The following is a 23,577-nucleotide window of genomic DNA, read 5'->3' on the forward strand; positions in this document are numbered from 1 at the left end:
TCATTGGTAAATAAGAGTATTTCACCACCTTGATCTTTAAAGTTGTATCTTCTAGCTATAAAACTTCAATGAGTCAGTCAACAATTACTAAATATTAAAAACCCTGGAACAATTTGAAAGGTATATGCTAAATTTATTATATGGCTACTGACCTTTCAGAAATTAGTATTTCAAACTTACACTTAGTTCATTAAGTTATGTGGTTCAAACCGATCCAATTTATTTCTAAACAAAAAATGGTTAACAATTTAAGGCATTCATTATTAAGCACATAATTGACATTCAATTTATTGATCAAAAGCTGATAAAGTAGTTATAATTTGCTTTATAAGTCATAGCATAATTTGGAGATGTGAGGTATGGTTAAATACGCAACAAGTCTCAGGAAACTGTATAGAGAATTTTATAATGAGAACCAAAGGTCATGGCTTTGTCTAACATGCATGGCAGCTAATGATTCCAGAACCAGACTAGTCAAACCGATCGCCTTTAAGGCAGTGCAGAGGCGCAGGACTAGTTGTTTTTTAATTCAGAATCATAGATACTCATCAACGATGATAGATGAGTTCCTGGAAACATTCCTACAGCAAGCATGTACACATAGCCAGTGCCTAAATTTCAAGTGCTATCTAGTATGATTTACACGGAATGCTACATGTATTTTTCAAAATACATACAGTATAGTAACTCTTAGTTATCAATAATACATCACTCACAAAAATTTCAGCATTTGAGCACAGGACAAAATGAATACTTTACCAAGAACTGCCGGCACATTTCAGACAGAAGCCAAAACATGCAGCAAAAAGAGAAAAGGCACTAACAGAAATTGAGGAGAGAAGAGTAAATTACAGCTCCATAACTTATTTATAGTGTAATTATGGTTGGATTCTTAGAACTGTTAAAAGAGATCACTAAATATTCAGTGAACTACACAAGACAATGTAAATACTATGCTACCTGTATGTTATTACAAAATCCTAATTACAAAAATGCCAACTGACAACAGATTTTACATGTACCTCCTGATCAAATTTATTGTATACTAATAAATATAAAAATCGTGTTTGCAGATGCTAATTAACGAAAAGCACATTGTCTTAACTTTACAATGTAAATTCAGTATAATTCAATATTAAGTCTATAGGTTTCAGAAAATTTTGTTTTTTAATATTATATATTCATACCTGCCATTGCAGCTGAAATCATGTGTACCTGGGTAGAATCAGGATCAAATACACCATTCAACTTTTCCTTGCAGTTTGAATAAGCAGCAAAGTATATTGCTCTAAAATAAAGATTTAAATTTTATCAATAAGCATGTTGCTTAATTCATAAGATTTAAATGACATGTAAATTGATCTTTTATAAAAATTTTAAAGTGGAGAAATCCAAAAACATAAAGTCTTAGCCACATTCTCATGTAATGTCAGGTTAATTTACACATTTTTTTCCATAAAGACTCTGAGTACTTTTTGTATCGACTCATTAAGAAAAAGACACACTCAAATGTAAAGTTCCTCAAATGTAAAGCATCCTCAGACACCCCCACCCGCTTCACCCCAATACTTCAGTGGCAACTGAGTAACTGAAACAAAAAGTATTTGTCTAAGATTTTGACATGAATAAGGCTGGAAGGCATATGTAATGCTAAGCCTAAATTAAATACACTTAACTGAGTTAACTAAATGTAGTATGAGCATCTAAATATATATATAAATGTTTTGGGTTATTTTCGTGGTGAGAGGGAGGTGGTACTGATCCAACTGATCAAAGAATATGTTAAACAATTTTGAGATACAGTGGTATATTCTAATCTATACTATATACAGAGTAGTTCACAGAATCCTAAAATAGACAAAACAATTCTAAAAGAAATCAGCCCCATCAAGTCAGGTCATGGTTTCCAACATTAGTAAACATTCCATTACGTTTGTAAACATTTCTCCTGTTAACTTATTGACTATGACTTGATGGATGCCAACTACCTCCTCACTGTTTAGCTTTCTAGGCACTGATTTGCTTGCTTGCTGTATCAAATAACCTGTTATTTCCCAACAATCCTGATTATCTGTCCAATGATGGACAGAGTAGACAAATAGGTAGAAATGGGGAGAGTCTCACTGTTGTGCCTTTTTCAATGTGCTTAAGAAAAAAGAGAAGTTAATATAATTTAAAATGAAGCATTCTACTTTATGAGAAAGAAAAAAAACAGGATACATTTAATGATGCTAAATTGTGAAGAGAAATAAACAATGCATTCCTAGAAATTAATAAGAAAGAAAGACATCCTAATGAGAAAATGGGCAAGGAAATAATATATATGGAATTCACAGAACAGATATACAAATAATTACAAAAAGGGAGTGCCTGTACCAAAAATTAAACGAATGTATATTAAAACAGTAAAAAATCATGTTTAATCTGTTTGGCAAGTATTAAAAGACATGGATAGTAGCCAACATTGTTAATATGTTGATAAAGAACAACTAATTCACTACTTGAGAATCAAAATATAGGATGTCTTTTCAGAGGGCAATTGAGCATTATTCATTACTTTAAACGTGCATATATCCTTTTATTGAGAAATTCTACTTAAAGGTAAGTAGCCAGAGAAATATACTTGCTTAAGTACTCAAAAACAAAGGCACAGCTATGTTCACAAAACCATTGTTTTTAATAACAAAAATCTGGAAATAAACTTAAATGTTTATCAATAAAGGAATGTTTATTAATGAGGCGATAGTCATACAATTTAAAAAAACTACATATTTTGATGAAAAAAGCTTCAAGACAAATTTGGCAAAATATTTTTAATATGATTCAATTTATGTAAATAAGTATACATATTAAACATGTTATGTACAGGATAAACCAAAAAAATTAATGGAAGACTATACACCAAATTGTTTATTAATGATGGTTATCCTAGGGGACACGAGTTAAGTACGTGTGGGAAGGTGCATGGGGTGAGAGGTGCTGTGTTTAAGGTGAAATGTCAAGCTTTATACTACACATTCTTTTAGTTTTACAATAAGGATGGAATTTTGGATAATTTTTTTAAAGAGAGAGAAAAGAGCCCACAAAAAGCTGAAACACAATGAATAATGAGACATGGATCTGGTACACTGTTTGGATACAGAGAGCTGGGTATGTATCTTCTCTCTGACTGTGAACTCTACACAGTGTTCTATCACAGAAGAAGTCAATCTAAGATAAAAAGATAGAGAAAAATCACAAATTAATGTATTAAGGCCTTTTCAGTTTCTTTAACAGGGAATGAAACCATTCTGTTTGGCTTGTCCCCTAAGCCAAAAAATAGGGTTAGTTCTAGAGATGCAGATCTTCCCCTTTCTTACTGCTGGTTCCTTTAGTTTGTTCTTTGCCTTTTGAACTTAGTGCAAAAACTGCTTCACAAGTATCTCCCTAAGAGGTCCTATGTACCCCTACATGGTGCAATCTGCCCATTCTTTTAGATGGTCACTGATACTCGTCTGTTATACCACAGTGCCTTATCCTTACCACCTAGACTTCTCTTCAGCATCTCCCCTCTGAAGCTTGAAACAAGAAAGACTGACACAATTTTGCTTAAAAAAAATTTTTTTTTTTACCTGGAAGGGGCCACCCCTACTATATTAGGGCCTAATCCTCTAAACAAGGAACGAGGTCCTTCTTTTTCCAAGATCACCCTGAAAGAGAAAAATATTATTTAGAAAGCAACGTCCTTCAAAGTCTGGTACTTTATTTGTATAGCAAACTTAGAGTCTAAATCCCATATGTTTGTACTATGTTACGCAGCTCTGGTCAGTTTTCCTTGTTTTTCTTAACACAGCATAAATTACTGAAGACTGATAATAGATTTAGTAGTGATAATAAAAAAAATCCATTCAGATTCTTTCCTAAAAGTTCTAAAGACATATCAATATAGATTTCTACATTTATTTTCATATGATCATGCTACTCTTATCTTTAATCTCTTAAATGTACTATCTTTACTAGCAAATTCAATTCGCAATTAAAAATGTAGTTCCCCCTAGTATTTGAGGTCCTTTCTTCAACAATGGAAAATTCTCTCAGTACTGCAGCATTATCTCATCTTATCATTCCAGTGAAATGCTATGGCAAAAATCTATCACCCTAACATCCTTTAGGGTACTATAACGGCTGGCCTCTTACCATTCCTCCCTCTACTCAGTTAACATTTACTACATTGAATACTTACTGTATAAAGACTAAGCAGAGTAAGGAGATAGAAAAGAAAGGGTGAGGCCCCTGCCACTGAGAAATCTGCTGTCCAGTCGTGAAAAAAAGAATTATATTGAAACAAATAATTTAACAGATCATATTAACAAGCAAATACTATACAAGCTAGATATATATGCCCAGCAGAGAAAAGAAGAGAGACATGTCTAAGTCAAGGAAGGCTTTCTGAGGGTGAATTATTAAATTAAGTTTTAGAGGTAAGAAGAAACAGATATTCAGGAAGGGTAGGTATTTTAATTCAGAGTTAACAGACCAGGCTAGTGGTTCTCAAACATCTATACGCTTAAGAATGATCTCTTGAAAGGCAATTGAGCGTAACAGTTAATTAAGGGCTTGAGTTGTTGGGCCAGACTTCTCAATATCAAGACCAATTTTGGTAACCAACTAGCTGTAAGAACATCAAGTAATAACTTTTCTCTTATCCCTATTTTCATCAGCAATAAATACAGAAAAATAGTACTCTTTTTTTGAGTTACTCTAAGGAATAAATAAGTTAATATATAAAGAGCTTAAAAGAGTGCCTGGCACACAATAAGCATTTTGTAAATCTTAATATTATTATTATCATTATTACTGGAGCATTTGTTTAAAAGGCAGATTTCTTAGATCCCACCCTCGAAGTATTCTGAGTCAATAGGTGCTGGACAATGCTCAGCAATTTGCATTTTTACCATGCTTCCAGATGACTGAAACAGGTGATACAGAACTACTTTTGATAAAACTAGATTAGACAGAAGCAGAGTTAAGAATGATCAATTATAGAGCACACTTTGAAGATTCAGTGTTTGATAGCCTTTTCTCTACCATAAATCCCTTTGAGAAATTAGGAAGGTAAGTGTCCTTTTAAAAAAAATGCACATGTGCAAACACTCATAAATTTACATACAATTTCATCTAATTTATAGACCTCTTGAAGGTCATCCATGAGCCACCTATAAAACTAAGAGAGCCCAGGGGGATTCCTAAAGTTCCTAGGATGGCTGTAATCAAAAAGACACATCAACAAGCGCTGGCAAGGATGTACAGAAACTGGAAATCTCATTGGTGGTGGGAATGTAAAGCGATGCAGCTACTTGGGAAAACAGGTTGGCAGTTCCTCAAAATGTTAAACATAAAGTTATTGTATGACCCAGAAATTCCACTCCTAGTATATCCCCAAGAGAAATGAAAACACATGTCCCTACAGTAGCATTATTTATAATACCCCAAAAGTGGAAACAACCCAAATGCCCATCAGCCAATGAGTGCATAAACAAATTGTGGTACATATCCATACAATGGAATATCTGACAATAAAAAGATACTTGTTACAACATGGATGAACCTTGAAAACATTATGCTAAGTGAAAGAAATCAGTCACAAAAGACCACATATTGTTTAATTCCATTCACATAAAATGTCCAGAATAGGCAAATCTATATTGACAGAAAGTAGATTAGTAGCTGCCTGGAGCTGGGGGTGGGGGAGAAAATGAGGACTGCTATCGGGGCAAGGATTTCTTTTTCTGATGATGAAGAAAATGTTCTAAATTTAGAATGCGGTGATGGTTGCACAACTCTGTGAATACACTAAAAACAAGTGAATTGTACACTTTAAATGGGTGATTTTTGTGGTATGCCAATTATATCTCAATAAAGATGTTGAAAAAAAGAAGCGGCAGCCATGAAACAGATTGATTAGGACAGAGCCCCTGAGTAGGGAAACAATGGGAACAATACTACATCATAGGATGTAGTGTTAAGGCAAGAAAATGCAGACCTGGACGTCACCTGTATACTGCTGACAGGTGAAAACGCGTTAATTTGACACTTACATAAGAGGGCCTGAAAAACTGAGAAATTAAATCAGAGCCCAGAGGAATTCCTACAGTTCCTGTGAGGAAAGTCAGAGAAGGCAAACCATTGAAAAACAGAATAAAAAATATAGTATTGTCATAGAGGTCAAAGGAAGAATTTTAAGGAGAGGTAATCAGTGGTAATAAATGTCAAAATCATGATATTAAAGTACTCTATTAATCAAAAGAAGTATTGGGCCGGCCCCGTGGCTTAGCGGTTAAGTGCGTGCGCTCCGCTGCTGGAGGCCCGGGTTCGGATCCCGGGTGCGCACCGACGCACCCCTTCTCTGGCCATGCTGAGGCCGTGTCCCACATACAGCAACTAGAAGGCTGTGCAACTATGACATACAACTATCTACTGGGGCTTTGGGGGAAAAAAATAAATAAATAAAAATTAAAAAAAAAATCAAAAGAAGTATTTATCTATAACTATGGCATTTTAATCCAAAATTGTTAACAATTTTATTCTACCTATTCATATACTTAGGCAAGTTTGAAAAAAGAAAAGACTGATGAAATCTCTTGACAGTGAAAGTAAACACACAGTATGAGTTTATTTGCTACTACAAAATAAACACTACTGAACTAAGTTCAAATAGATTATGTCCCAAGTGAGCTGATAAGGCAGACACACAAGGCGTTCAGTTACCTACTTAAATTTAAACACATAAAACCTAATTTCAATAGTTTTGAAATCTCAAATCCAATTTGTAACATAATGAAGTATGGTAAAATGTAAAACAAAATCTTTTTCAAACCATCAAGAAATGTCAAATAAACACTGAATTCCATTTTAAAACCAGTAGAACTCTGCTTTAAATCTCAGTTATGTTGAGGTTATATAAAAATCACACTCTGCCATTAATGAGATGTACTTACTTGTGTGAGTACTTGGAAAATTAAAAACACACAAAAAGAGTTAGCATTTAATACCATCACATTTCAAGGATAAATGAATTAATAATCCAAAATAAAATGCCTACAATAGCTTTAGAAAATAAATCCACTGGATAAACATAGATTATCCAAATATTCTAATGTTTTCTAAAAAATATTCCAAATACATATCATTTGGAAATAATATTATATTTTATATTATCCAACTAACTGTTCCTCTCCATTAAGGATCATCATTTCTAATGAATATAATTCAGAGTAACTCTGTCATTAAGTTTGTAAAAAAATTTTTTTAAATATGGCAGAATATAGTAACAGGCCAGTGGCACAATGGATAACGTGTCTGACTATGGATCAGAAGATTCCAAGTATGGCAGAATATAAACAAACATATGGGCATCATTAAGACAGACAGACTAAAAAAAAAAAAATCAGGAATACTGTGCTCTCACTTTAGGCAATGGAGAGGTCCAGGAGACACTACTCGGTTGACACTGGCTCCCGCCATGGTGTTCAGCTGAACTTCAGAGATGTAAAGTGTCACAGAAGATGACTGCAGCCGCGTTTTTACAACTTCGAGTGGACATGTCAGAATAGCTCCCACTGTACCACCACATCTACAAAAAAACAAAAAGGACAAATCTACTTAATTCCTAACTTAGTACACATGTGCAGAGCAGTAACACAAGTAGGCAACTGGGGCTTTGCCAAGGTACTAAAATTTAAGATAAATTTTGATTTTAGGAGACTAAGAAAATTTTTTAATGTTTCATTTATTTGACTGCATATCAACACCCTCAGTAGCTAAAAAGAATTGAGCTTAATATCTACCTAGCAAGAATAATTAGCTAAAAGACTCTAGTCTGCTTTCGTTACTAACAGCAGTTGTTACTAAAATTTACTGGTAAGTCACATCATAGCTTTAAATACTGTTCTAGGGGTATATTTGGTGCTTCTCACCCAGATATTACTTGTGGCTGTGTTGAAACCTAGACCATTATTAGAGGTATATCCTCTCTCTCAAACTCCTATCTTACTTTTCAAAACTCAAGAAATGATCTTCAGAGCAACAAGATATAAACTACTGATGGATAATCACACTGTCTCCTATTTTAAATATCCAAGTACTCAGAAGTGTTTCACCTACAAAAAAACACAGCATTTGAGTCTCAAAATCAGTATCTGTTAGGCCCACATGTGGAAATCTGTGCAAAGTGGGTAGGCTTAGCTCGAAGAATCCAATTTAAATACAAAGACTGATCACCAAAACAACAAAATAAAAGCTCTAAACAAATGAAATTATTTAAACTTTTTATTTATTTATTTTATTTTTTTTTTTTAAAGATTTTATTTATTTTATTTTTCCCCCCAAAGCCCCAGTGGATAGTTGCATGTCGTAGCTGCACATCCTTCCAGTTGCTGCATGTGGGACTCGGCCCCAGGATGAACGGAGAAGCGGTGCCTCGATGCGCACCCGGGATCCGAACCCGGGCCACCAGCATCGCAGCGCGCGCACTCAACCACCAAGCCACAGGGCCGGCCCTATTTAAACTTTTTAAAGGTATATAAAAGATAGGCTGAGTAATTATTCTTTTTAAAGCCAAGAGTGGGAAATAATTTTCTCTTAAGGCATTAACAGCTACCCAGCGAAGCCCTGAGAACTGCTTTCTACCCAGAGGAAAATCACTTGGAAGAACTCTGACTGCAGTGAAACAGAAAAGTTACCTCTGACTGTGTCAGAGGTAACATGGACCTCCAATATGGGCAGTAAAGGAAGAAAAAGAAAAGCAGCCCACCACAGAAATATACTGAACAATTCTACCTCCAGAATCTTAAAAATGCATATACATAAAATATATAATAAAAGAAAAGCAGGCATGGCAGCAATATCACTCCAAATAAAATTTAAGACAAGAAACATTAAACAAGAAAGAGTAATTCATACTGATGTTAACAGCACATGCTGGGCCGGCCCGTGGCTTAGCGGTTAAGTGCGCGTGCTCCGCTACTGGCGGCCTGGTTTGGATCCTCGGCACGCACCGATGCACCACTTCTCCGGCCATGCTGAGGCCGCGTCCCACATACAGCAACTAGAAGGATGTGCAACTATGACATACAACTCTCTACTGGGGCTTTGGGGGAAAAAAAAGAAGGAAGGATTGGCAATAGATGTTAGCTCAGAGCCGGTCTTCCTCAGCAAAAAGAGGAGGATTAGCACGGATGTTAGCTCAGGGCTGATCTTCCTCACACACACACACACAAAAAGAGTACATGCTATCAAAAAAATAAAATTGAAAAAAACTTTCTGCAACTAATAAAAGAGTGAAAAATTAATACAAAAAATTAAAAAGAGAGAACATCCACATGTAAAATAAAACTTGACTCTTACCTCATACTATATTTTAAAAATTAGCTCAAAATGGATCACAGATCTAAATGTAAAACATGAAACTATAAAACTTCTAGAAGAAAACATTTGGAGAAAAATCTTTTTGACTGGGTTAGGCACAGATTTCTTAGATGAACCAAAAAAAAAAAAAGCATAAATCATAAAAGAAGAAAATTGATAAACTGGACTTCACCAAAATTAACCAGTTTGAAAACTGTTTCTTTGAAAGAAACTGTTAGGAAATGAAAAGAAGCCACAGCCTGAGAGAAAATATCTGCAAAACACTTATCTGATAAAGTGCTTATATTCAGAAACACAACTCAATAATAAAAACAACTCAAAAAGACTTGAACAAGAGATATATGGATGCACAAAATAAATAAAGAACTCATATATCGGGGTCCCCCGGTGGCGTAGCAGTTAAGTGCACTCGCTCTGCCTCAGCCGCCCGGGGGTCGCAGGTCCGGATGCACTGCTTGTCAAGCCATGCTGTGGCGGCATCCTGTATAAAGTAGAGGAAGATGGGCATGGATGTCAGCCCAAGGCCAATCTTCCTCAGCAAAAAAGAGGAGGATTGGCAACAGATGTTAGCTCAGAGCTGATCTTCCTCACAAAACAAAAACAAAAAACAAAAACAAAAGAACTCATACATCTCAACAGCAAAAAAACTAACAACCCAATTAAAAAATGGGCAAAAGATCTGAACAGACATTTCTCCAAAGAAGATATACAGATGGCCAGCAGGCATATGAAAAGATGTTCAACATCACTAATTATTAGGGAAATGCAAATCAAAACTACAATGAGATATCACCTCATGCCTATCAGGATGGCTATAATTAACAAGACAAGAAATAACAGATTCCTCAAAAAGTTAAGAATAGAACTACCATACAATCCAGTTATTCCACTGCTGGGTATTTACCTAAAAAACATGAAAACATGAATGCGTAAAGATACACGCACCCCTATGTTCATTGCAGCATTATTCACAATAGCCAAGACTTGGAAGCAACCTAGATGCCCATCAAGGGGCGAATGGACAAAGAAGATGTGGTATATGTACACAATGGACTACTACTCAGCCATAAAAAAGGATGAAGTCTGGCCATTTGTGACAACATGGATGGACCTTGAGGGTATTACGCTAAGCAAAATAAGTCCGAGGGAGAAAGTCAAATATTGTATGATCTCACTCTAAGTAGAAGATAAAAACAACAACAAACAAACGTATAGAGACAGAGACTGGACTGGTGGTTACCAGAGGGGAAGAGGGGAGGGAGGAGGGCGAAATGGGTGATTAGGCACATGTGTATGGTGATGGATGGTAATCAATCTTTGGGTGGTGAACATGAATAATCTACACAGAAATCAAAATATAATAATGTACACTTGAAATTTATATAGTGTTATAAACCAATGTTACTGCAATAAAAAGAAAAAAAAAACCACATCTAAAATACAAAGATATCTGCAAAAAAAAAAAAAAAAAAGATATATGGATGAAAATAAACACAGAAAGAGTTTTCAAAATCAGTTGTCATCTGGGAAATGCAAATTAAAATTAAAACCACAATGAGATACCACTGCACATCTATTAATGGCTAAAACTTAAAAAACTGACAACAGCAAGTGCTGATAAAGAGCAACTGGAAACTCATACATTGCTGGTGGGAGTGCAAAATGGTAGAGGCATTTCAGAAAACAGTTTGGAAAAAAAAGGAAGTCTGGTGGTTTCTTACAAAGTTAAACATATTAACTGTCCTGTAACCCTGCAATCCCTCTCATAGGTTTTGACCCAGGAGAAATCCCGATACAGTATATGTCCACACAAACACCTGTCCGTGAATGTTGTAGAAGCTTTACTCTTACTATCCCCAAACTAGAAACAACCGAAATGTCCATCCACTGATGAAGGATAAACAAACTGAGGTACATCCATACAATAGACTACTATTCTGCAACAGAAAGAGACAACCTGGATGAATTTCAAAATCATTATACTAAAACTGAAAAAAGCCAGGCACAAAAGGCTTTCATTTTACGACATTTTCATTTTTATTATATGACATTTTCATTTTTATTATATTCTGGAAAAGGCAAAACTAGAAAAGCAGAGATGAGATCAGTGGTTACCAAGAGGTAGCAGACGGGGAAGTGACTGCAAAAGGCATGGAGGAATTCTTGGGATAACAGAAATGTTCTTTATCTTGATTATAGTAGTGATTATAGTACCTTGCACATCTGCCAAAACTCAATGAACTGTACACTTAATAACAAAGGGTGAATTTTATTGTATATATACTGTACCTTGATAAATCTGATGGAAAAACCAAATATGTGAAAACTAGTAGTAAATGCTAGTATATGAACTATCTGGAGTCAAATACAATCATATTAGGTAAAACTTTTAATCATAATAAACTTAATAATTCCCCCAAATTCTACTTATAGTTTTAAATAGGAAATTCTAAAAATTTAACCCCTCAAAAGATCAAAACCACAATTATATTGTCAAAAATCAACACATCATTTAAATAGTAGGGCTACAAGACATTTGAAACAAAACTAACTCGATCCAAGAGAGACATCTATACTCAAACAAGGAACAGATATTATTTTTTATGTGTGTGAGGAAGATCAGCCCTGAGCTAACATCTGTCACCAACCCTCCTCTTTTTGCTGAGGAAGATTGGCCCTGGGCTAACATCTGTGCCCATCTTCCTCTACTTTATACGGGACACCGCCACAGCATGGCTTGACAAGTGGTGCGTCGGTCTGCGCCCAGGATCCAAACCTGCGAACCCCAGGCTGCCAAAGTGGAGCATGCGAACTTAACTGCTATGCCACCAGGCTGGCCCCCAGATATTATTTTTAAACAGCTATGAAATAGGCTTAAAACCTAATTAGATATAAGGTCGAAAGGAGAATCTTAGAAGCCACAAGTTTATTTATGCTAATTGGTACACGCTGTAGTATATACACTGCAGAACTCAAGAGAGCCTGTGTGGTAGACCACACTGTATCCACACTACAGTAGGGATTTATTTACAGTAAATCATCCTTGTTTTTAATTTGAATTTGTCTACCTTTTTTTCTTTTTGGCTGTTTAATGTATTTACTTTGTAAACTTATTGAACATAAAACCCAAACGGGCCCAAAATTTGTAATAAACTTTCATAATTGTTTTGATTTTATATTCTGTAAAACCCAAAAATGTATTCTTGATCTTCACAATGAACATGAATTACTTCTATAATTAAAATAAATAAATACAAACAAAAAGCAAAGTTAGCATAGAGACTATGATTCCTATCCAGTCATTTCTGGTTCCAAGAAAATACACACATTACACAAAGAAAGTCACCTTCCAGGAAAAAACAATATCTATGCCTCACAGACTTGTAAAGATGATACATGATATAAGCCATGTAAAGTATTTCGTGATGTGGTACACAGAAAGCACTCAATAAATATTGGCTACTGAAGTTATCAGTGTCTATTACTGATAATAAACATTAAAATTTTGTAACAGAACTATTACAAACACTTTATGGCCAGACCACAGACAAGATATATGGAGTCATGTGCTGCATAATGACGTTTCAGTCAATGATGGACCACATATATGACAGTGGTCCCATAAGATTAGTGCCATATAGCCTAGGTGTGTAGAGGGGATACCATATAGGTTTGTGTAAGAACACTCTGTGACGTTTGCACAACGAAGAAATTGCCTAACAACGCATGTCTCAGAATGTATCCCCGTCATTAAGCGATGCATGGCTGTACTGATTCCTAAAAGCCACTTCAACAAGTAAAATAAATGAGAATCTGAATTGTACACAGCTGGGGGGTGGAGTAAGTGGATGTACGCACAAGCACTTAGGCTGTCCTGAAGCAGTTCTACATTATAAAATGCAATAGGTATGTAGTACAGGAGGGACACTCCAGTATTTCTGATGCTGCTTTCACCTTAAGTCATTTTACAGTAATTATTATGCACACTGAAATCATTAGAATTGAGGCAGAGAACAAAACCACTGTTGTCAATAAACATTTAAAATCTCTCCGTATGAAAACAGGATGAACTACATTAGATTTATCTCCTCTCCATGTCAAAAATCTCACTGTGTAAAGGAATATGCCACAAGGACAGAGAGCCAGAGGAGAAACTAACAGACACAGGATGTCAAGCAACGAAACAAATGGGAAAGGTAAGGGACTTAGCAAAGAGGAAGAAAGGCTCGCAGAGGGGAATACCAAAGAGAAGCAAACAGTTTTGTCCGGTAGAATCCCTTAGAGGCCTAATGATTAATGGCACCAAGTACTCAACATAGAGGTGAGGCAAAGGAGGACTGGCTGATATAGCAAAGCTATATAGTAAAGGTAGGATACCAGGGGATAACTCCACCACGCCCAACACACAATGGGTAAAACTATATTCCATGGTAGAAGCCTAATTCTCTGAAGAACATGAACTCAAGAATCTCTGAGCTCAGGCTTAACAGGCACAATGGATGCAAAAAATCCCACACAAAGTTGCACTTACTGCAATTTTTTTAAATACTGGAGACAAAGATCTCATCAACTTCCAGAAAGAACAAAAGGTCACATACATAGGAAAAGTCAGAAAAGCCATCAGACTTAAAAACAACTGCAGAAAATTACTTATTCTAGAATTCTACACCAAACCAAATTATCAAGCAGATAAAATAAATATACTTGCAGACAAAGAAATATTTGAGAAACTTCCTACCTGTACCCTTTCTTACACAACTACCAAAGGATGTATTAAGGGAGTAAACTAAAAAACAGGAGGGACTACAGCGAATCATTATGCTATACACCTAAAACTAACACAATGTTAAATGTCAATTATATCTCAATAAAACGGGGTGGGGGGACAGTGAATGTAGGAACAGAATAACCCAGGAGAGGGAGACAAGAGTCCTAGGATGATAGTGAAACGTCAGGCTTGAAAAATAACTAGTCCAGCTAGGATTAGGATGACAGAGAGCTCAGAGGGATGAAGAGCTGCAGGAAAAAAAGACTGATAGATGAATGTATTTGACCATATGAAAATAAATATTCAAGTATAAGTGCTCAGACAACTAAGACAACATTTCAAAATGTGGGGCAATTAACTCCAGGGTGGAAAAATGAAGTTATTCAAGAAAGAAAAGGTCAACACAATGTACAATTTAGCTTTGCTATGAACAATATTTATATCATCACAATAAGGTAAGCACTGACTATTGATTTAACAAAAAACTGTGCTATAATTAACTGTACATTGGGAGGATGGAAAGAAGAGGGAAATAGGGAGTGGTATAATATCACTAAATCCTCACCTATTCCAAATAAAATAGCTAAGACTTACTGGAAGTTCCCACTAGGAAGGAGACGTGGGGGAGGGGAGCTGGTGAATGCTGCTATTACCTTTCAGCAAGATTATCTTTTCATCAAACATGCATATATTTTTTTATTTTTAAATTAATTTTTTATCAAAATTTTAGAAGTATTTTTAAAAAATAGCAGGAGTTTTTAACTGAAGAACGTGGCTGACGTTTCTGGGATTCATTGGACCTCACGAAAAAATGACATGTATAGTGTACAAGTGTCTTTGACTCAGAACTCCAAAATAATCATGACTACTCTCTAGAATCTTGACCACTTCTCATTTCCACCCTGGTCTAAGCCACTATATCTTATTGGGGTTTCCGCAGTAACCTCCTAATTTGTGTCTCCCTGCTTCTACCCCTTGCCCCATCTTCCGCAATCTATCTTCAATATAGTAGTCATAGTGACTGTATTAAAAACTTAAATCGGGGGCTGGCCCCGTGGCGTAGTGGTTAAGTTCACGCGCTCTGCTTCCGTGGCCTGGGTTCGCAGGTTCGGATCCCAGGCGTGGACCTGCACACCGCTCATCAAGCCATGCTGTGGCAGTCCCATACCAAGTAGAGGAAAATGGGCACAGACGTTAGCCCAGGGCCAAGCTTCCTCAGCAAAAAAGACGAGGATTGGCAGCAGATGTTAGCTCAGGGCTAATCTTCCGCGCGCGCGCACACACACACACACACACACACACACAAACCAACCAAAAAAAACTTACATCAGATCAAGTCACTCCTCTGCTCAAAACTTTCCAAAGACTTCTATGCCATTCAGAATACAAGCTCAAGTCTCACAATGGCCTACAACATCTTACACAACCTGCTCTTCCCTGGCCCCTCTGACCTCATCTCCTATCCACCTCTCACTCTGCTCCAGCCACACTGGCCTCTGCTGTAACTCTAACTCTAATTACTAGAGGTTAATACACCAAGCACGCTCCTACCTCAAGACTTCTGTTCTTGCTTGTAATATTCTTGTAATATTCTTGACTCTACTTGTAATATTCTTGACTCAAATATGGGAACAGGTTATTACCTCATCTCCTTCTTATCTTTGCTCAGTTGCCACTTCTCAGTAACGTCCTCTCTGATCACCACACACAAAATCACAGCCACCAACTCTTTAACCACCTTCCTTGCACTAGTCTTCTCTATAGCACATACTGCCATTTAACATACTAAATATTTTGTTTACTTTATCTTGTGTCCCCTTATGCTGGAATACAAGGATCAGAAAGGCAGCAATTTCTATCCACTACTATAACCCAAGCACCTTTGATAATGCCTGTGACATAGCAAGCACTCATGTGTTGACTGAGTGGATTAACACTGTAGTATTTGGTATCTCAAGATTTAAGAGGTGAAGACAATGTATTAACTGGTCCAACTTCCTTATTTTGTGCATGAGGAAACAAAAGCTCTGCAAGGGAAAATTTATTCGCTCCAGGTTGACAGTCAGTCACTTAAAGAACAAACCATAAGGGCCTGTCCCGTGGCCTAGTGGTTAAGTTTGGCATACTCCGCTTCAGTGGCCCAGGTTTGGTTCCCAGGGGTGGACTTACACTACTCGTCGGTGGCCATGCTGTGGCAGTGACCCACATACAAAATAGAGGAAGACTGGCACAGACCCACATACAAAATAGAGGAAGACTGGCACAGATGTTAGCTCAGGGCAAATCTTCCTCAGGGGGAAACACACACACACACACACACAGACACACACACACAGACACACAGACACACACACAGACACACACACACACACACACACACACACACACACACACACACACACACACACACACACACACACACACACACACACCAAACCATATCTCCTGATTCTTAATCCAATTCTGTCCCGGCTTTTCATCAGTGGCTTTTAAATCTTTGACTTCAACCCATGAGAAATATTTTACATCAAGACACAGCATGCCCACAAGCACAAACATTTCACAGAACAATATTTATCCTTATGCAATGCACTGATAATTTTCTATTATCTTTTTAAATGTTCTCCAACTTACCATGTCTAAAATGGAACTACTGATCCTCCCCTACCCCAACCCTGTTCCATTTGCAAACTTGCCCAACTCAGTTAACAGCAATTCTCTCCTTCCAGGTGCCCAAATTTAAAAATCTTGGAGTTATTCTTAACTCTTCTTCACACTCTACATCCAACACATCACAACTTGCTGTGAACCACTGTTATGTCCTCTACTATTTCCAACCTGCTCTGAATGACCATTATCTCTCATTTTGATTACTTCAATAGCCAAATCATCTCCCTCCTTCTGCCCTTGCCCCATGTATAGTCTCTTCTAAACATGGGGACCAGAGTTAGCCTTTAAAACTCCTGCATTGACTCCTCCTATTTCAGAATAAGCCAAAGTCCTTTCACAGCCTAACAAGGCTCTACTACTCTGGCTAAGCTTGCCTCATTACTGTGCTCCTACCCTAGGGTCTTTTCACTGCCTGTTCCCTCTGAAGAGTTAACTGTCCCCCCTCCAGGTCTCTACTCCAATGTTACCTTCTCAGTCAAACCCATCACCACCCTCTATTTAGAACTACAGTGCACTCCCACTATTCCCCTTCATCCTGCTCCACTCTGTCTCCATAGTGCTGAACATCTTCTAATTAATGATATAATTTACTTAGTATGACAATTCAATCCCCTTTTTTCAGGTAATTGTGGATATTCTTCGATATTATATTGAAACTGGACAAGTGGTAGATTCTTAAAGTCTAGCTGCAATATGGAATCTGAATTATACCAATAAACTTTTCATATCGTTACATTAAAATCCACTGGTCTATCTTACATTCTGAATCTTTTACCCATGCATGACTCTATAACACCATGCATTGGTCATCTGAAAAATACTGGTTCAATGGGTTATCCAAGTCTTCCTAATGCTGATACATTTTATTATACAGTATTAAAAAAATTCCTGGGCCGGCCCCGTGGCTTAGCAGTTGAGTGTGCGTGCTCCGCTGCTGGCAGCCCGGGGTTCAGATCCCGGGCGCGCACCGACGCACCACTTCTCTGGCCATGCTGAGGCCGCGTCCCACATACAGCAACTAGATGGATGTGCAACTATGACATACAACTATCTACTGGGGCTTTGGGGAAAAAAAGGAGGAGGATTAGCAATAGATGTTAGCTCAGAGCCGGTCTTCCTCAGCAAAAAGAGGAGGATTTGCACAGATGTTAGCTCAGGGCTGATCTTCCTCACAAAAAAAAAAAAAAAAATTCCTGTCCATCCAAGATTCAAAAATTCTAACTTTTGCTAGAAAACCTGAATTTTATCATACGGCAACAAATGCTATCAGTGGTGTTCCTTGAAGCAACAGTCTCTCTTCCTCCATTTTTTGAGGTCAAATCCGCCACATATTCAAGTCTGAATCGTCACAGCCTATCAATCATTCTTTCAGGAATGGTTCTCATGAAAAAAAGAGGCTAGTTCAGCTGGAGACTGAAACAATTGCAAAACCACTTTGGTATGAAGAAGTATACTATTTCCCATTTTGTCACATAGAATATGAAATAAAGATGTGTACTCAAGGGTCAAGATTTAATAACATTAATAATTTTTACTGCTTTAAGAACATTTTTAAATTGCAAGTGCCAGTGACAACTAACTAGTACAGTCTGGTGACAATGCCTTGATGCATGCTAAAGCATTAGCAGTTTTACCCATCATTGCTTTTGTACCACCAGTACAGATGTCAACACAGTGAAGAGGCAAATAATGTTTTAATATTTTTATGAAAATGGCTTTAACCTCTTGGACCACTGAAAGGGTCTTGGGAACTCCCAGGGGTCCCTGACACACACTGTTGTACTACAATAATCCAGCTACAGGAAAACAGTTTCCTTGAGAATATTCTACTTATTCTATCAGGATAAGCAACTTCCTTTAGTCTTGCAATCTATTAGTAAGAACGAAAGAATGCATTTTTACAAAAAGAAGGAAAAGAAAAGGTAGTGAAAACTACAGAAATAAGCCTAATAAAAAATACAGAGTAAACTAAAAATAAATCACATTAATTATACTTTTAAGTATTCTACTTCTGCCCTGATCTTGTGAGGAAGCAGAAGTATTTTAACAAATATCATTATAGCAAAATTTCTGCAGTATCAACATATCTGACACCCAAATGGGAGTTTCTTACTGAATTAATAAATGAATAATAGTGTAATAAATGAATGAACTAATTAATTCCATGATATCAAAATAAAGTTTCTGAGATAATCTGAGATACTACTAGCTACATGTATTAAGCTCTCACTGTCATAGGAGCCACAGAGAAAAAAATTTATCCACTTGCAGGTTTATTCCTCCCATTTGAGACAGTCTCTCTCTCAAACAGAAAAGAAAAAACAAACTCCCTCTTGGTGGATGTATGCAGCTGACACAATAACTAGACAATGCATAGTTCTATTAAAGAATTTAAAAGTATATTTCATATTGCTTATATCTTAATATACACACATCTAGTGTTATTAAAAGTACAACTAAAATTAAACCTTATTTACATCCTTTTTGCAGGCTGCCATGAGTTGCCTCCATGACTCAATTAACCTAACCAATGACCTTATAAACTCTGAATATTAACTCTGGCAAAAACATAATGGGACCAAAGGGTGTCTTAAAGAAAGCACGAGTTATGCATGTGAGTATGTCACCCAGACCCAAGGTCCAGTAGCTATATTATTAAAATGTTCCTGATTTAATAATATAGCTACTCAGCTATTAGAAATCTGAGACCCTGATAAACATAAGCTTGAATAAATACAATTATAATCATCAGGAAAAAAAAATCCAAAGGCTCCATATTCAGATAATTTTTTGCCTAAGATTAAACGTCACTGTGAAAGGTTACCTGGTTCTTTTAAAATACAATGAGTTTTCATAACCTAACCCGAAAAATACCTGTGTGAAGTAGCTCAAGGCACAAGAGCTAATAAACAGATTTCTCTCCTTTTCTCTACCCCATTTATTAAAGTAAAAACAGATTTCCTAACTTCTAATTGACATAATTCTATCAGGATAAAAAAATTAATGAAATCTAGTTTTTTATGAAGAATGTCCTAAAAATGATCGCCTAAGCAACTCTGAGATACAAAAAATTAGATATCTTCAATTTAGAACAATGTTACCAACACAACCTGCTTTGCATTTCCACAATGCTTAGTATACAGACTTCCAGAATACTCTACAGAATTGATTTTTATATAATATAGAGCTGGAAGAATCTTTAGAGATTATTTACCTCTCATTTTACGTGTATGAGAAACTGCTTGACCTTGGGTAAGTCAATTTTTTGCACCTCAGTATGTTTCCATAGTTTAAAAGGACTGAACCAGATGATTTCTATCACCCTTCCTAGTTCTAATGTTCTCTAAGATGTCAGGTTTTACTGAAATGACTTACGTAACCACATATAAATGTAAAATCAAGACAAGATGCAAAGGAAGGAAAGTTACACAGCTGAGCATCTATCTTGTGTCAAGCTCTACATACCAGTACCTCATTTAATACTCTAAAGAACCTGCACAGGCTAGGTTCTTTGGGGGGGGGGGGGCACGAGGGACCTAAATCTATTTGTGTTTAGATGCTGCAAAAACTTTCCATTCTTGTTCTTAAAGAAAAAGCTAACCAGAAGGGCCTTTACATGTATTAATAGTAACAGTGACAGATGAGTCTAATCCGAACTGGGAAGGCCCTACTTTTAACAATACTTGATACTGTATATGAATCTTGGATGCAGAATAATAGAAATGTCAGGACCTAAAGGGCCTTAGAGATCATCAGTACAACTTCCTCACTTTACAGATGACATAATTAAAATCAAAAGGTTTCTTCATTTTTCACTCAAATCAAAATAGTGGCCATAAGTACATGTTCAGTTTCTTAACTTTCAGGCGTTACCTTGTGACCAAATTATGTGAGGGAATCCAATTATCTGGGTAATAAGACATCTTTATAAGAACATCTATATGGCTAATGGTTTTTTAAAAATGACTTAATTTTCCAAGATTATTGGTAAACGAATCACAAATATGGAAAGTACATTTTGCCTAAACTGGGTCTCACGGATCAGAAGAACAATATTGCTTTTATGCCAGAACAGTGGCTGGCCCATAAGTGGTATACAATAAACGCTGAACGAATGTGCCGAACCAAGAAAAGTACAGCCATCGTTGGCAATAGTCTCCACATATCCAACTCAAACCAAGACACTATGAATAGACTGCGTATGTATCACTTTGATATTCTTTAAAGTGGTCCATTTAAAAACCAACTGTACGGCTTAGGGGATGTGACTTTATATGGTCATATAGGCAGAAAAGAGCCTCAGCACAATTCATCGTAGCCATTTTTGATAACTCTTTATATCCTACATATGAGAAGTAACTCAAAATCGCAATGGTTCTCCAAATAATTCAGAAGGAACAAATCTAAAATGGAGAATAAATGGCTCAACAGAGTATCTGTAGCACTCAGGTTGGCAATCAGGGAACTAAGGCTCTAGGCTTCGTCCTAATCTTACACAAAGAGTAACAACTGCCAAAGCATTTGACCTCTCCCTACCCCGGCGTTCTCCTTTAAGCAGACGAGAAGCAGCGGGTGTGTACGAGGGCCGGTTTTCAAGAATCCGACCCCAAAGGCACCGCCGCTCTGCACCACGTCTCCCGATCCGGAGAAGCTCGGGAAGGACATTTTCCAGGAGCTAGCAACCACCTACAGCCACCGCGGGCGAGACACCCACGCCTTCCCCGCCGGTGCCGGAAGCCCTCCGAGGACCCGCAGGAGCCGGAAATCAGCCGCCCGAGGTCGGGGGGTGGGGGAGCGGGGGCGACGTGAGGCCCCGGGGCCCGCGCGGCCAGGAGGGTAGGCGGCGGCCCGGGGCCCGAGGCGCCCATTTTGTCCTCGGCCTCCGCGCTTCCCGCCCCGTGCCCCCGGCTGAGGAACCTACGTGAGGCCTGCAGCTGCGCTCCGCCCGCGGCCCCGCCGCCCGGACGCCGGCCAGGCCGAGGCGCGCGGCCCAGGTCCGCACCGACCCTGGGGGCCCGCGCCCACCCCAGCCCCGCCCGCCGCTCACCAGGCCCGCGGGGCCGCCCCAGCCTCGCCCCGGCCCCGTGGGCCCGAAGCCTCACGTGAGGTCCCGCCCCGGCTTCCTCCCGAGCCTCCTCGCCCGGGCCTCACCCCCCTCAGCTTCAGCCCCTCCTCACTCCCCCCACGGGCCCGAGCCCCTCACCCTCCCCGCCCAGAGCCCCCTCACCCTCCCCACCCGGGCCTCACCCCCCGGCTCCCGCCTGGAGCCCCCTCACCCCTCCCGCCCGCGTCTCAGGCCACGGCCCTCGCCTCAGCCGGCGCCCCCCGCCCCCGACCGCCCGCGCCGCCGGGACCGTACCCCCCGGCAAACAGATGCACCAGCGTGTCCCTCTGGCTCATTCTCTCTCCCGCATGTCCTCCCGGCGCTGAGGCGGGACGCGGATCCGGCCGCCCGCGACGGCCGGCGGCTTCGGTCCCGGACGGGAGCCGCACAGCGCCCCAGGGACGGCGAGGGGAGCGGCGGAGACGCGGCTGCAGAAGGCCCCCCGCGTGGCCCTCCCCGCGGCGCTGCAGCCGCGCCGCCTGCCGCCCTCACTCCGCGTTGTGGCCCGCAGCTGGGAGCGGCGCGGCGGCGCAGGGAGGCGGTGCGGGGGCAGGACTGTTCGGTGACCCCCGACATAAACAGAGGCTCCCATTGGCCCGCGCTGCGTGACGTCACGCGGCTCGCATGCCTCTTTCACGTGATCGCTCAGGGGTTCTCAATGAAACGGGCCCGAGAGCGTACCGGGAGGGTAGTACGTCGCCGTGGCCTCGCACCTACCCGGGGTCGGGCAGGCTGCACCGGCCCGCCTGGGCCCGCGGGCGCCCACGGCTCAGAGCCCGCGCTCCCGGCCCCCGACCACGTGAGAAAACGCCTGGATTCCGGGTACGCGAGCAAGAGTGGGAGCGCGAGCGTGCCCAGTCTCCGATTTACTATTCTTAAAAAAAGACTTTTTTTAGAGCAGTTTTACGTTTACAACGAAGTGGAGAGGGAGCTACAGAGATTTCCCATTTACCCCGTTTGATTCACTTTTTAAAAATTGGATTTATGACCCAGCATTTCTGCTTCCTGGTATCTTAACCTCAGAGTAACCCTTGATACATGAAAAGGCTTGCACAGGGATGGCGAACAACCGTACAATGTTTACAAACGATGCTTGTAACAGCGGAAAATTGGATCAGTAGGGGAATGGAGAAGTAAATCACGGAACATTCCTACTGGGGACTATTATACAAGCGTGACAAGGGGTGAGGTGGGTCCATATGGAAGAACATCTCCAAGGCGTAGTGACTAAAACAGGCAAATAGAATTAAAACGCTCAGGTTTATTTTAGAAAGAGTAAAGAAAATTGGCGTTTACTCGTTCTTCTAACTGGCAAATGTTTCTTGTATGTATGCATAAGAAGGTCAAAGATTAAGAAAATAATTTTATTTCTCCAGAACATGGTGATTAAATATTTTTAATTTTTGTTAATTAGTAATTATTTCTAGGGTGCGGAAGAGTACAGAAAGCAATATAACACATAATCTTTACGCATCACCCACACTGAACACATGTTCTTATTGTCCATCTTTTTGGTAACTTCCATTCCACCTGCAAGGCCCTCACCACCCTTTCCCACCCATGTGGGATTATCCAGGGCCCACCTTCCTTTCCTAACAGGGCAACTTCCTTCACGAAGTCCTCCCTGATT

General features: G+C 39.0%; 1 protein-coding gene across 1 annotated transcript in view; it reads right to left on the bottom strand.

Moving 5' to 3' along the window:
* The window catches only part of SLC25A36 (solute carrier family 25 member 36), a 38,342-nt gene extending 15,914 nt beyond the window's left edge, over positions 1-22,428 (bottom strand). Inside the window, exons 1-4 of the mRNA XM_087430473.1 lie at positions 22,203-22,428; positions 7,448-7,612; positions 3,612-3,689; positions 1,188-1,288 (exon numbers count right to left, since the gene is read on the bottom strand). Of these exons, the coding sequence (XP_087286599.1) occupies positions 1,188-1,288; positions 3,612-3,689; positions 7,448-7,612; positions 22,203-22,243 (385 nt within the window). The 5' untranslated portion in view covers positions 22,244-22,428. The remainder of the gene's footprint in view (positions 1-1,187; positions 1,289-3,611; positions 3,690-7,447; positions 7,613-22,202) is intronic.
* Positions 22,429-23,577: the final 1,149 nt, after the last annotated feature.

This window comes from Ceratotherium simum, chromosome 5, assembly GCF_057802395.1.
Source record: "Ceratotherium simum simum isolate JZ-2026a chromosome 5, ASM5780239v1, whole genome shotgun sequence".
NCBI classification, from domain to species: Eukaryota; Metazoa; Chordata; class Mammalia; order Perissodactyla; family Rhinocerotidae; genus Ceratotherium; species Ceratotherium simum.